The following is a 15,293-nucleotide window of genomic DNA, read 5'->3' as shown; positions in this document are numbered from 1 at the left end:
GGGAAAGATTGAAGGCGGGAGGAGATGGGGACGACAGACGATGAGATGGTTGAATGGCATCATTGATTTGATGGACATGAGTTTGAGCAAGCTCTGGGAGTTGGTGATAGACTGGGAAGCCTGGGGTGCTGCAGTCCATGGAGTCCCAAAGAGTCAGACATGACTGAGCAACTGAACTGAACCGAGTCAGGTGTGTCCTCAGGAGTGTGACTGCTGGATCTTATGACAACTCTGTCTCAGTTTTTTAAGGAACCTCTGTACTGTTCTCCACAGCAGCTGTACCAATTTACATTCCCACCAACAGTATAGGAATGTAAATTTTTGTTTTGCTTGTCCCTACATCCTCTCCAGCATTTGTTATTTGTAGACTTTTTGATGATGGCCATTCTGACTGGTTTGAGGTAGGACCTCATTGGGGTTTTGATTTGCATTTCTCTGATAATTAACAATGTTGAGCGTCTTTTCAAATGCTTTTTGGCCATCTATATGTCTTTTTTGGAGAAATGTCTGTTTAGGTCTTCTGCCCATTTTTTGATTGGGTTGTGTGGTTTTTTGTTATTGAGTTGTATGAGCTGTTTGTGTATTTTGGAAATTAAACCCTTGTTGGTTGCATCATTTGCAAATATTTTCTCCCAGTCGGTATGTTGTCTATTCATCTTGTTTATGGTTTCTATTTTTTTTCTTATGTATCATAAAAACCAAAATCATGCAACATATTTTCAGGAGTCCTGGCTCAGGGGGAAGGAAACTTGGAGAGCCATTTGATCATTGGCAAGCCAGTTTACAAACCATTACAGATGTTCCTCCTGAAAAGAGTAAAACCTTTTAATCTTTTAGAAAGAAAAACAGGGTTTTTTTCCCTCTTGTTTCAAAAGGTAAGAAGATGGGTAGATCTTCACCTGCCTCAGGGAGGTATTTCTGGATTCATAAAGTGGAGAAACTGATTTTTTTTCCCTTGCAGGTTGCCATGATGTAGATTTCTGGGCACAAGGGATGTTGTGTGGGGCCTCTCTTTCCTTGACTCCTGCATGGTCCCAGGGAGAAGTCAGGCGTGTGCCCGAGAAGTTGGCTCTTCTCTTCCTGATCCACTTACCCTCCTGGTGTAAGCATTTCGGTGGTGCCCATCACTCTCCTTCAGGTCCTCCTGCTGTATCAGCTAGAGGAGGAGGCTGAAGGAGACCCATGGCCTTGAGTTTGAGGGTGGTGGTGGGCTACATGACCCCATTTGAGAAGGATGAGTCTGCTGGGTGAAAGGGACTCAGACAGTTCAGCCCCAGAAAAGACTGATGAATCTATTGTTCACACCGGGAAGAACAGCTGCCAAAATACAGAAGCCTTCTCATTAGTGAAGTGAAAGAAGTGCCCAAGGAACCTTGAAAGCAAAACTGCCTGTGCTTGCTTAGGTGTTGCTCAGAGACCCGTAGGTCAGCACTGTGCTCAGGCACACAGCCAGGTGGTGTGCAGAAAATGTGCCCCGAGAGTCAGAGTGGAACATGGAGCCACCGGAAACTGTATTCGGAGATGTCAACTTCTTGCTCACAGAACTCCCGTGGGTGTTATAGAGACAGTTTTGGGGTGTGCTCTAGCTCACTGGGGTCTGGCCATGTCTGACTTGGCTCACCTCATGAGTGACCATTCCAGGTTTAGGGGAGATATACTGGGGCAAGGAGCCAGGCAGAGGGGAAGTGTGAGGCAGGTGATGGACAGGAGTCCTGCATGATGACTGATCTGTACTGGCAGATACAGATCTCAGTGGTAGGCCAGCTCGGAACAGCTGTCCAAAGAGGACTGCTTTCTACCGCTGCCATCCCCAAGGGTCTGTGAGAAAAAGCCTACTTGCAAAGAGCAGAGACCGGCATGGTCACAGAGTTGGTGAACAAAGTCAGAATGTGGTCCTGCCCCCAGCAGGAAGGAGAGCTTACAGGTTTGGAGACAAGAAACAAGGTCTGTAGCAGATACCAGAGCATGATAAGCTATGGGGAGGCCAGCAGGGGCCAGGGACTTCCATATGACAGCAATGAAAGAAGGGGGGAGGGTTGGGCGGATAGTCTGCTATTCTGCTTTCCAAATCTAAAATTCAATTTCCCCTGCATATTGAACTTCATAAAGAAGTGCGTGAGCTATAATTTCATATTGGCAAGAGAAGTGAGAAGAAAATTGAGGCCGGATGTTTTATGTGTTGTCTTCTATATATGTCCCTAAAGTTTTTCAGCTGAGTTGGAAATAAATTCTGTCCTATCCTAAAGGATATGATTTATACCAAGTCACTGAAGGTGCTCAGGCTGGAGACTCATGTTGCACTGTTGCTGAAGCAAAAACCGTGTCTTTTCATAATGCTCTGTTTTGTCCACAAAATAGGAGCTGATAGTTGTAAAAAATGTTATGGCTGAGCTGTAGCTAACACTCCATGCTTAATTTTGAGAGGGGTGAATAGGGCTAGAAGAAAGAATTTGCTGTATAGTTAATATAAAACTGACTGTGGTCATTAATTTCAACCTCTTGGCCCCAAAACCTTTCACCAGAGCTGCTAACAGGTCGTATAAATCACTCTTATGAGCTCTATTTCCTTTCCCTTCCCCTCTTCCCTCAGGGGAGGGGGCTGGCATTGATGTGGAAGCATCGCTTGGCCCCGGGGACTTCTGAGTCAGCAGACCTGAGCTTCCGCTCAGACCAGAGCAGAGTACTGCATCCTGGCTTCCAGGGACAGAAGGCCGGGGAACCTGGGGCTGAAGGCCAAGCATGGGGCTTCAGAACTTCCTTTCAACTTACTTTGTGGCATGAAACCTCTTTTTTCTGAAACTTCTCCATTGGCCCTTGCTCAGTGAAGGGGAACCCCAAGAGTCTTCAAGTTCCTTGAGGATGGGGTGGGGGTGGTTTGAGGGAGGTGGCTGAGGGAAGCGGGAAACCCCTTCTTGGCCCATGGGAAACCTCGTGTCTGCTAAGATGCTCTAGAGCTGTTTGGTATTTTCACACTTGATGTGGTGGCATGTCTTGTTTTTAAAGATAACAGAATTTGAAAAAGGGCTTCAGAGATGTCTGAAGGCTTTTCTCAGAAACCTGTGTGAGGCAAATCTATGCTTGCTTTCAACTCTGACGCTTCCTTGCTAGATCATCCTAGTCAAGTTGCCAAAGTTCTCTGAGCCTCAGCATCCTCACTTGAAGATGGGAGGTCCCGATACCCGCCAGGCAGAGCAGAGTGGAGGTTTGTGAGCTGAGGCAGTGGTTGTAAAGCCCCAGCGTGGGCCTGGCACAGGCCTCCCGAGGGAGGGAGGGAGTGTTTGGCTGACCAGGCTGGAGGAGCCCCAGCAATCTGGGCCCTTGGCCCCTTGGCATGTTCCACTGTGTTCCTTTGTGCCAGCTATGCCCATAGTGAGCCAGCTGTCCTGCAGCTGGGCCCTGCATGGCAAAGCGGATGGAGAAGGAGCTCTGCAGGGTGGGTAAAAACCCTGCTGGGAGGGGACCCAAGTTCCCTGTTGGATGTGAGAACCACTCCAGCCTGTTCCACCCTCGGGCCCCCTCAGGGACACAGCTGGGTCTGTGCAACATGACGGCAGGCCTTCCATCAAGCATGGCCTGACACCCTCTAGCGAAAGAAGCTCGGTTGGTGTGGCTGGTGTGGCACTTGCAGACTCTCTCCTCCCCTCCCTGGTCAGGAGCCTCTTACCCTTGGAGGAAGTGTCCACCCCTTTCAGCTGCCCTTTGACCCCTGCAGGTCAGAGGTGCTGCTGAGCAGCAGTTAACAAGCTCCAGAGGATGATAAAGCAGGTGGCAAATTGCTGCAATCTTGCCAAGCAGAGAGTGGGAAAGGGCCCTCTTCCAGAGCAGCTGCTTCCAGGTCCCCAGCTCATGATGCCCTGCGTAGCTCGGGCTTGTCATAATTTCCCTTCCTCCCCGGGCCCCTTCCCAGTTGGTGGAAAGCTTGGGCTGATGTTGTGAGGTGAAAGCCCTCTGATGGGTTATAAATCTTTATCTCTGGGAAAGCCCTGATGCACTTTCAGAGCTTTCAGAAAAGGAGAGAATGCACTTGCTTGGTTCATCTGCCCGGGAGAAGGCCTGTCTGCTGCCCAGGATGGGGGCCGGTGCTTACATAACTAAGCACATCTTATCTCTTCAGCATTTCCTGACCTCTGTTATTTTGTATGTGTTAAGATGTGTCTATTGTTTCTGGGGATAGGAGAAGGGAGGGGGAGGAAAGGAGGTTTTTTTTTTTTTAAATCCTTTGTTTGGGGCTGTCCTTAATTACTCACCCTGGGCTGTAATTCCATCCATGGTCAGATGACATGCCTTGTGGCCGGCTTAATTGGAGGCTGATGCCGATCTGTCCCAAGCCAGTTTCCAGTGGGGAACATTGACTTGGGAACCTCCCAGCTGCTTGTAAGGCCGTGGACGTTGCCTTCTGCAGGCACTCGTGCCGAGGAATTGACCCTACTGTCCAGCCAGGCTGGCGCTCAGGGCCTCCGACACAGAAGCAGGGGTGGACCTCCTGAACCCCAAGAACAACAATCAGATCCTCCTCAGTGCCGGCCAGGGCCAGGGTGGTGCGGTAATGGGGGTTTGAAGGTCATGAAAGCACATTTTGAGCCAGCACTTGGGATCTTGTCTTTCTTTTTCCAGCTTGTTAGAACCAAGTGGTACCACTCTGTTAACCTGTAACTGGATCATGAGAGGGTAAGGCGAGCAGACCTGTTCCCTTGTGAAGATGGCACCCCACTGTTTACTTTATCCTCTGGACTTGAGGCTCAAGAGGAAGTGTCTTAGACCAGAAAGCCACCCAGGTTCTGAGCATCTTCCCCCAGCTTGAGTTGACATATTCAGTGGATCCTGTCTTGTGATCACATGTTCATCATGTGATCTGTTCCTTGTAGGCAGCAGTTCTTCCGTTTCCTGGAGTGGCCCAGGCCAGCTCGCCGGGGCTGTCATCCTCATGGACACTAGCGTTTAAAGCTCAAGCTGCTGAGCCATTGTTTACGGAGAGGCCTGGGCCACCAGCCTCAGGGAGCTGAACTCATCTGAGGAGAACGAGCAGCCACAAGTGTGTTCCTAGAACACGAGGTGCTCACACTGGCCCCTTCGTAACACACGAACCAGGCCTCCTTATACCTGAGAACATGACCTAGGCACACACTGACACTTCAGTTTTTGTGATTTAAACAGATATTAAGTCTGAGGGGCTGGTTGGAATGCCCCTCACCTAATTGGATGTCGCAGCAAACACGTTCCCAGGCATGCACAGGTTTGATTGGAACAGAGGATGCTAGGCATGGAGCAGACAGTGTTGGACTGCTGGTTGCCGTGTCTCTCACACCAGGCACTGAGTTTAGTCTGCTCCTGGATGCTGAGTCAGGTTCCCGCCCCGCTTTGAATTTAACACAGCTCAAGGTGTGTTTTTAGAGGAATGTAAAGATTTATTTGCAAGGAAGGTAAAGAATCTGCCTGTAATGCAGGAGACCCAGGTTCAAACCCTGGGTGGGGAAGATCCCCTGGAGAAGGAAAGGGCAACCCACTCAGTATTCTTGCCTGGGAAATCCCATGGACAGAGGAGCCTGGCAAGCTACAGTCCATGGGGTCTCAAGAGTCAGATGTGACTTAGCAACTAAAAAGATTTGTTTAAATCCCTGCCTGATGTTAATATGAGAATACAGAGAGCCATTTTCCCATTCCCACAAGTTGACTACAAACTGTGGGCATCATAGAAATCTCTTTTCTTTCTTTGGCTACTACTTATTTATCTTCAGGTCTATATTTTCATGGGATAATATGCTAATCCTTCACGAGCAAATTGTGTGGGGTGTCTGGCAAGTCTTGTATATAACCTTCTGGTCCATTACACAGTGACTTCTGCTCCCTAAGATTTCATGGCTTGTGCTGGGAGTGGGGGGAGGAGGGCTAGTTAACATGAGTGCATCACTTAGGGAGTCAGAAAACCTGAGTTCTGAGATCAGCTTTGCCACTTAGCTGGACTGTGTGATCCCTGACAGGTCCTCCTTCTTTGGTCCTCAGTTTCTCCATCTGTACAATGGCCTCAGTTATTATTGGGTTTTCTTTTCAAATCTGTTATCCTCGATTTTTCTGTCCTCTACCTTTTTGCTGTCTTCTCATGGAATTCTGACATGGTGGACATTCAACCAGCCTTAGATGCTAGCCATTCTTTTGGGTTTTATAGATGACTAGTCCTTCTTTCGGAGAAGGCAATGGCACCCCACGTACTCTTGCCTGGAAAATCCCATGGACGGAGGAGCCTGGTGGGCTGCAGTCCATGGGGTTGCAAAGAGTCAGACACGACTGAGCGACTTCACTTTCACTTTTCACTTTCATGCATTGGAGAAGGAAATGGCAACCCACTCCAGTGTTCTTGCCTGGAGAATCCCAGGGCCGGGGGAGCCTGGTGGGCTGCCGTCTGTGGGGTCGCACAGAGTTGGACACGACTGAAGCGACTTAGCAACAGCAGCAGCAGCAGCAGCAGTCCTTCTTCGGGGCTTCCCTGATAACTCAGTGGTAAAAAATCCACCTGCCAATTCAGGAGACATGGGTTCTATCCCTGGGTCAGGAAGATCCCTTGGAAGAGGAAATGGCAATCCATGCCAGAGGAGCCTGATGGGCTATAGTCCATGGGGTCATAAAGAGTCGGACATAACTTAGCGACTGAACAACAGTCTTCCTTTTGCTCAGGCATCCTCCCCCATGTTTTATAGATTTCATCTTCTCTTTGCTTTGGGGGCAATTATCTCGTTCATTTATACCTTAAATTTCAGTGGTCCTGCTGCAGTCATTGCAGCTGTCCTCCAACCAGCATCTTCTCTGGGCCATCACTGGTTGCCACTTCCACGTATCACCCTAGTTTCATCCTCAGCACAACTTTCAACATTATGTGTAAAACCTTCTGGATGTAATTCCCATAGAGAGATGACTATATCAAATGCCAGAGAAACAGGGCCTTTTAAAAAAAATCAAATCTCATCCTAATGAATTCCAGCATTCCTGGTAAGCATCTTCCTCTTTTCAGCATCGACATTTACAACTTGGCATCTGACTTCACAATTGCATAAAAAGACAACTGCGTGGACAATGCCTACACGATAGAGCGGGCTGTGCTCAGGGGGCGGTCGGTCTCCTTGAATAGAAGGGCGTGTCCTCCTGCCTCGATCTGCAAGGTGACAACCAGGTCAGCCTTTCACATTGGTGTGAAGGGGTCACTTCATGCTGGCACTGCTGTCTCTTTCCTTCCTAATCAGGTGGAAGCCTTTACCTCATGTGGTGAAGGCTCTCTTTAAAGAAGTGTTCCCAATTTTAAGCAAACCCTTCCTGAAAGGCGCTTTACCAAGGAGGAGTTACAAAATATATCAAAGCATCTCACATTCACGTATCTTATGGCTGTATGTGATCTTTCCAAGTTCACTCCCAGTCATTCCTTGAAGGACTGGGAGTGTGCTCAGATTTATTGACAGGTGTATTAAAACAAGGCCAGGGCTCTGGCCAAGTGCAGGAACTGGGTCTCCTCAAGAGACATCTCATGTCCTTGAGCTCTGCCCTCTGCCCAGGGCCTGTCCGGACAGGCCAGGTAAGGAGGTGTTCCGGCTGCTTCAGGCAGATTAAGTGGGATTTATATCATCTTGAAAAACCAGAGAACACACACAGCACATGGTAGGCTTTCAAGGAAGAATGACTGACAGACTGAATGGCCCCTCTGTCAGGAATTTCTTTACAGTGAACTACCTTTCTGTAGAGGACCTCCATGTAGTTCCCATTTGGCCAGGCTGTCACTCTGGTTTTTGTCTATCAAGGTCTTTGGCACCTCTGTGTGCTCCCAGCCTCTGTGCGGGTAGCGCTGGTGCCAAAATCTGCCTCCCTGAACTCCTCTTTCCTCAGAGAAGAATCAGGCTCTACTGGGGAGAGAGTGCTGGGCTTTCAAGTCAAGCCAGCCTAGGTTCAGATCCCAGCTCTGACACTTGTTGGTTGAAGGACTTGAGCTATTGTTTTTAACTTTTAAAAGCAAAGACATCACTTTGCTGACAACATTCCGTATAGTCAAAGCTATGGTTTTTCCAGTAGTCATGTATGGATGTGAGAGTTGGACCATAAAGAAGGCTGAGTGCCGAAGAATTGATGCTTTCAAATTGTGGTGCTAGAGAAGATGCTTGAAGAGTCCCTTGGACAGCAAGGAGATCAAACCATTCAGCCCTAAAGGAAATCGACTCTGAACATTCATTGGAAGAACTGATGCTGAAGCTGAAGCTCTAATACTTGAGCCACCTGATGTGAAGAGTCTACCCATTGGAAAAGACCCTGATGGTGGACAAGATTGAGGGCTGGAGAAGAAGGGAGCTGCAGAGGATGAGATGGTTGGATAGCATGACATGGTTGGATAGCATTGGTTGGACTCAATGGACATGAATTTGAGCAAACTCTGGGAGATAGTGAAGGACAGAGGAGCCTGCCATGCTGCAGTCCACAGGGTCGCAAAGAGTCAGATACCACTTAGCGACTGAACTATAACAAGAAGCCTCTGGTCCTTCAAGAAGCCTCTGGTCCTTCATCTAAACGTGGGAATAACTCCACTTACATTGGGTGGTTTTGAGAACTAAAACTATTGCCTGTGTAATAATACTGGACACTCAGAAACCACTCAGAGAAAGTGTTCTTCTTTTGTGGCCATTGCTCATATTATTGGAAGTCTCCTAGGGCCATGAATGAGAGTTCCTCTTCTTTCACAGCCCTGAGGACGCCACGAAACTAGCACCAGATCCTTGAGGCCTCCCACCTCCCCCTCCCGTGATACTGTGCTTTCTCTGCTTGGGTGATGGTGCCCCCCTGCCCCTGTCTCATGAGGGCTCTGCTCTATCTTGTGAAAGAGCTGCCTGAGACCTTGGATGAGGGAACTCGGGGTGCAGGGGATGCACCAGTAGACAGGTTAGAAGTGGCTGGAGTGGGTGTGTGTGGCGGGGCCGCCCATCATGACGTCTTGATGGTTGCTACTCACGCCTGGACATTCTCTCCTGGGATACAGTGTCCTTCCTGAAGGTCACCATCAGCTTCCTCCCCTCTGTTTTCCAGGGCCACCTCTGAGAGCAGCAGGGGCCCCGAGACTCTGCCCTGTAGCCTCTCTTGTCCTGGTTTAGAGCAGCTTCTCAGGAGGCAGCCACGTCACCATAAGGGCTTCTAGCCCTCCAGGCTCCAGGCTCATCACCCTCCCCACAAGGGCTTCCTGCCCTCCAGGACCCTTCCCGACTTCTAGGTGGTGGCTATTGTGATTGCTGAGTTTAGTGCAGGATGCAACAGTTTTGCTCACATTTATGTGTGTGTGGGCAGTGCAAAGGAAAGCTGACCGTTGGGTCCACACTGGCCTGGGGCCCATTCTCCTCCACCCGCTTCCTTCAGGGGCCCGAGAAGCAGCCCATTGCCCTCTGGCCTGGGCAGCTGGATGCTCACCTACTGTTTTCAGAAAACTCACATGGGATGTCAACTAAGGTTTTGTTTCTGCGTCACAAAGGAAAATAGAACAGGGACTACTGAATCAGCTTTTCTTGAATCATAAGTTGTGATTTCTCCAGAAACTAGATAATGGCTGTTGAATTCCACAGCTGTTCCTGAGCATTTACTGAATGTCAAGCCCTGCACTGTGAGTGGATGGAGGCTGAGATGCCAAAGATGGAGTTCCTGTCTTTAGGGAGTCTCCATGGGCTGTGGGTCCTGACAGCCCCATGCTCTGCATCTGGGCTGGTGAAGGGCTGGTGGAGAGCCAAGGCGGGCACCTGGTGCTCTTTCTTCACCACTCCTTGTCTGCCAAAAGTCTTCCTTGACTGCCTCAAGCTCTAGCAAGTTCCCTCCTCTCCAGATCCTGGCTTCCTGTGGCGCCTACAGCCTGGGTGATGTTCCCTACCTGTTGTCTAGTCTTCTCGGCATCACAGCCTCACCAGCCACATCATATCATATGCACTTCAGCAAATGAAACAACTGAAGTTTAGAGAAGTGAAATAATTCGCCCAGGATCACAGAGTTAATCGGCAAGCAGAACTGGAATCTGCTCTCACGTGGTCTGATTCCCAGGCCAGGGCTTCCCTTAGGACAGAGTACTTACTGTCCATCATCACTTGACCCTGAGAGGCCCCTCTTCCATGTCACATCAGCACTAGGTACCGTTTCTCTGTTTTTGTGTCCTTCCCTGAGGGCAGGGCCCAGTCAGCCTGGTGTGTGATCCCCTGCTGGCACTGCTGGCCCAGACTCTCCGATAGGCCCACTGGATGAAGGATGGAGAATGAGCTCAGCACCTCTCTCCTACCTTCTCGCTCCTCAGTCATCTGGGAGCAATGGGAGCAAACAGCTCTTATGAGCCAGGTGTCTGTCTAATTATAGCTGAGTTAGTCTTTCAGACAGTGGATTAAAAACATAACAGCATCTGAGGTCTTTTAGCTGGTTCTGTCTGGGTCAGCATCCTAACCCCACACATATCTAGGTTTGCAGAAATAGTAATAAGAAGCTGAGGCAACAATGACTTATGGGTCATTTAATACCTGTACCGCAGAGAGAAGCACCAAGACAGTCATCTAAACTCGAGAATTTGGTTGCCTAGTTTTACAGTGGATGTCTGCAACCAGAAGGGAAGCAATGAGGCAGTTGTCTTCCTCTGTGAAGGCTTCTAGTGAGTCAGGGGTTGCTGGTAGATGAAGGGCCTTTGTTCTGGTGGTGTTCTGGTGGTGTCATTGCATTATTTGGTGATAGGAAGAATAATCCAGTACAGTCTCTGCACCTTTCACTTCATTCTCTGTCAATGACTGAGCCTCCCGGGAGGTATGTCTCTGTCTCATTGTTGTATTGGTCTTTCCTCCAGAGATCCTGCGGATAATTCAGCTGGACCTAGACCTCAAGTACAAGACCAACATCCGGGAATTGTTTGAGGAGTTCGACAACTTCCTGCCAGGCGCCATCATTGGCATAGCACGGGAGATGCAGCCCGTGTACAGGTGCGTGGGAGCAGCTGGCCTGCAGCTCCAGGGACCCTCCCTGCCTCTTAACCGCCCCCACCCCCCACCCTCCGCAGATGGGATCCATGGGTCTGCCGTCTTTCTGCACTGAACATCTTAGGGACACTTTTGTACTTATTGTTTACAGTAAATAGTTTGGGCAGCGGGGGTCTGTACCAAGACCATAGATGCTTACTTACCTCATTCATTTGGGACAGTTGGTGACATTTTTTCTTGTGGAAAGCCCAGCCATTTGGGTTCTGGTTCAGCTCAGAATGTTAAAATCTCAGGCTCTGTCTTACAGTGGAGGTGTCGAGATGCAGCTTTAACTTGCTTGTCTGGTGATGAACTAAGTTTTCTTGGCCTCTGAGTCACCAGAAAGCCCTCCTCTGTGTAGGGGGAGCAGGTTTGTCAGTGTTTTTCAGGGAGGGAGAGGCCGCACAGCTTTCGTGCACAGATTGGCAAGGACCAGTCGAGTCAAGAGTATGTTCTTGTTCTATATATAGTGTTTTCCTTATCAGGTGCTCAGCATAGAGAAACTCCAGCACTGAGAACCCGGAGACACGTTCAAGAGTATTCATTGTGGCATCATTTCTAGTAGCCCAAACTGAAAACAGCTTAATGCTCATAGACAGCAGAATGGATAAATATAATACATTCATCCAGTTGAGTACTTGAAATAAAAATGAGCAGACTACGTGCGTGAACTGATAGGCAAGACTAAACTGTACTGTTTAGGGATGTATATGCAAGTGGTAAATGTCATAAGGAAAACCAAAGAATGATGGCCCCAAACGGCAGCGTGACAGTTACCTGCGGAGTGGGTGGGGGAATGGGAGTGGCGTGGACATGGGTGGGCATTGCTCCTGGTTGGCTGCAGTGCTTTGTGCTCCACTTGAGGGGCTGTGCATGTGTTTGTGTGTATTCCTTTGTGTGTAATATATGTCTTACCATTTAAAAACATTTAAAAAGAGAAGGAAAGGCAGAAGCACCTGCAGGTTTTCATTATAAATCAGGCCCATGACCCTGGGTACAGAGACTTCCACATTGCTGACTGTTCCTCCTCTGGGCAGAGCCATGGCTCCCCCAGAGCCTGGAGCTGGGGTTTTGCTGCCCCCTGAGCTGGCCTACCCTTGGTTCTCAGTGCATACCCTCATGTTGACTCCCAGTGGGCATTCTCAGAGCCAGGCCCAGTCTTTGGAGAGCCGCAGGACAACTAGTGACTCAAGAACACACATTTCTCAGAGAGAGGAGAGTGACAGCCTTGGCTGGGTTGTAGTTATTTGCAAGACCCAGATCACATAACAGGAAATTCCTGCAAGGCCTCTGAGTGAGTGGATAACTCCTGGGCCAGGTGGGCTGTTTCCCTTACATAATCCTCTCTCAGGTTGCCCTGGAGTCACGCAGTAGAGCCCCTTACTCTGCTGTGGGTGGGGAAGAGGAGACTTCACTCTGTGACTTGCACTCACAGCAGCACAGCCCCACCCCTTCCTACCCCCTTCCTTCACCTTCACACAAGGCGTATGTTAGGTCTGTGGTTGTTGGTTTAACCAGGGGAGGAGGTGGAAGGAACACTGAACCAAGAGTCGGATGTCCTATGTGCTAGTCCCAGCTTGGTCACCACGCTTGGCTTTGCCATCTGAGGGTGGGAGCAGGTGGGCTCTGAGACCACCGTCCTCTGGCCCTGGCATTTGTGATCCCAGCCCTGGCATTTGTGATCCCAGCCCTTCTGACCCTCGCCATTTCCGAGTCATCTTTGCTCATCCTGAGGTTGCTTGTCAGCTGGTGAATTCCTCACCTCTACACAGGGCCCGTGCCCCGAGGATCGTTAAACCAGGCTGACTATTAAGTACAATTAGAGATGTGAGGCCTTCAAGCCATGGTTTGGAATTTTTCTCATGCAATACAGATGAAAACCTGATCATGCTTAACTTAAATGGTATTGGCCAGAATTTATCTTTTCTGTACATTAGAGATTTTAGAAACAGTGAAACCGAAAATCAGTTTAATTAGGCTTTTCAAAGGAAATGTTTGAAAGATTTTAGATCCAAAATGAAATTGAGTTTTCTTCATCTTCAGAATCCTTCATTCTGCATCATGACATGAGACAGAGGAGACTTCTGTAGCCGGGCTGGTGATAAAGTCCAGAAGATGCCCTGTTTGTAGGGCTCAGTCTGTCAGAAGCAACAGAAATGAAAAGTCTTTTACTTCCTCTTCCCCTCTTCCATCCCCTTCCAGCCGAAATGTTTCCAAAGACCTCTGATAATTAAGTCTGCAGTGACTGCCCTGTGCTGATCTGTCCCCACCGGCTCTGAGTAATTTGATACTTGCCTTCTGTCTCATGCTGGGGCTGGGAGCATTTGGTGCTGGCCGGGACAGGGAACTGTGGTTTTTTGCCATCTTCCGTAAGAAAACTGGAGGCTCCAGTAGCCCCAAAGATCGAGTGTTAGTTGTCTGCCACTCTGCAGTCTGTGCCTGGGTGTGAGTGTTTATAGGGAGGGGGAATGAAGGCAGGGGAGTAAACAAGGCCTGAACCAGGGCTGGCAGAGCCAGGCCCCCCAGAACAGCTTCAGGCCCATCTCCGTAGACGGGGCTGGTGTAGCTGGTGGGGAATCCCCCGTGGCCGTCTGCCTTCCTCTGTAGGCACCCGGTCCTCTCCCAGGAACTGGCCTGTAGACTGTGAGGTGGGCAAGGTTTTATCATAAACAGAATCTGTTAGCATCTGTGCAAAGAAAGGAAAATTTAGAAACCAAATGGCACAAAAGCAAACTTAGCTGATGAACAGAGCGCATTCTGATCTGGAAATTCACTAAGCAGAAATAAATCTAGACCTTCTCAGCTGTGTTATTTTTATAGTCACTTGTCCGAGAGTTACTATACTTCAAAAAAGGCACATATTAAGTCATTTTTATGGCTGTTTCCCTTTGATTGTGTGCCATGAATGTTAGAAGCTTGAGGGGCTGGAAGAGAAAGTATTTCCCACTGTACTTTTGACAAATAGCTTTTTAAAAAAACAATCCCCCCCGCCGCCCCAAACATAGCACCACGTCAGCTGTGTTTTCTAGAAAATGATGTCTCATGGGATGCTAGCATTTTGATTAAGGAGCCTTTTCCTTTTGGGCCCCTGTAAAATTTTGTTGAGTCAAATGTCTCATGACTTTCCTCATCTGAAAACTGGGGAGCAGTGGTCATCTTGGGTGGAACATTGTCCTTCCTTTCTTGATTCTTTCTCTTCTTCTTTGCTAGGAAACTCTAGTTAGTTGGGCAGTGTGGTTAGTTGGAATAAGTAGAGAAGGGTCTAGTGCTTTCTAGTCATAAATAGCTGTGTTTCAAATACGTGTTAATCCAGGATGCCATTGAGCATTTTCTTCCTTATGAGTGTATTGGAAAAGTAAAGAAAACTGTTAGACCCTGTTTGTGCATAACCTATAAAAATCATAAGGGTGTATCACTTGGCAGAGCAGCCATACATAGAAGAAATGACTCAGATTATACTCAGAAACCATGGATTATAGTCCTTCCTTTCACGAATTACCCATGTGACACTGTGCAAGTCGGTTGATTCTCTGAACTTATGTGTTTTCACCTCTAAGTGGGGATAGATATGTCTAATACACAGAATTGCTGAAACGCTCAAATGAAATAAAACGCATGGAAGTTTCTGGTGTAAAAGAGACTCTGGGTAAAGAATGCTTCCTCCTTCCCACCTTCATCATCGTAGCTCCCTTAGTGTTTTCCTCTCCAGCTGATTTGTTGTTCCATATACCTCCTACTCTACCCCACCCACAACAGATATGGTTGCCAGTTAAAATACAGGATGCCCGGTTAAATAAATTTCAGATAAACAACAAACAACTGCTTTATGTAAGTATAACCCAAATGTTGTAAGGGGATGTACTTACACAAAACAAGTATTGTTTATATGAAATTGAAATGTAGCTGGGTATCCTGCAGGTTTCCTTTCCTTTCTTCCCTTCTTGTTTTCTACATTTGGTAGTTCTACCCCTACTCAGGTGTTAGAACCCCCCTTTTTAGCAACGGAGAGTGATCTGGCTTTTCTATAACATCCTTGAGTGAATGGGAACAAAGGGTATGGAAGCAGGAAACCAGTGGGAAGGTGGGAGGTTGAGGGGCAGCCTTCAGAGTCTTCAGGAGACACCAGGCCTGAGGTTCACCCAGCCCTCTGCAGGAGCCAGGGCCAGACTGTGGGTAGTTGGGTAGGCCCCTGGAGCTAGGAAGCCCGGCAGTGGCTTAGCTTCAGGCCACAGGGCTCCTGCTGAGCCTGGAGTGAGTGAGTGAGAGTGTGTGTGTTGAGGAGCTGGGGTAGCAGCCATT

The 15,293-nt window shown here is 48.6% G+C and overlaps 1 protein-coding gene across 20 annotated transcripts in view; it reads left to right on the top strand.

Annotated features, from left to right (window-relative positions):
* Nucleotides 1-15,293, top strand: part of XXYLT1 (xyloside xylosyltransferase 1) — a 174,678-nt gene that overhangs the window by 89,475 nt on the left and 69,910 nt on the right. For 15 of the 20 annotated variants that reach the window (XM_086399326.1, XM_086399309.1, XM_086399430.1 and 12 more), the window contains one exon: nt 10,826-10,958. The exons of 1 other annotated variant lie outside the window; for it this stretch is intronic. In XM_086399326.1, coding sequence (XP_086255452.1) covers nt 10,826-10,958 — 133 coding nt within the window. Of the gene's footprint in view, nt 1-10,825; nt 10,959-11,479; nt 11,661-13,037; nt 13,818-15,293 lie in introns of those variants that run through there. 4 more of the 20 variants (XM_086399419.1, XM_086399361.1, XM_086399401.1 and 1 more) reach the window with 3 other exon arrangements.

Source organism: Bos grunniens, chromosome 1, assembly GCF_055505025.1.
Source record: "Bos grunniens cultivar Pamir isolate PY7600 chromosome 1, Bosgru_T2T1.0, whole genome shotgun sequence".
Classification (NCBI taxonomy): Eukaryota; Metazoa; Chordata; class Mammalia; order Artiodactyla; family Bovidae; genus Bos; species Bos grunniens.
The sequence above is the reverse complement of the archived record's forward strand: the minus strand, read 5'-3'. Positions and strand labels throughout refer to the sequence as shown.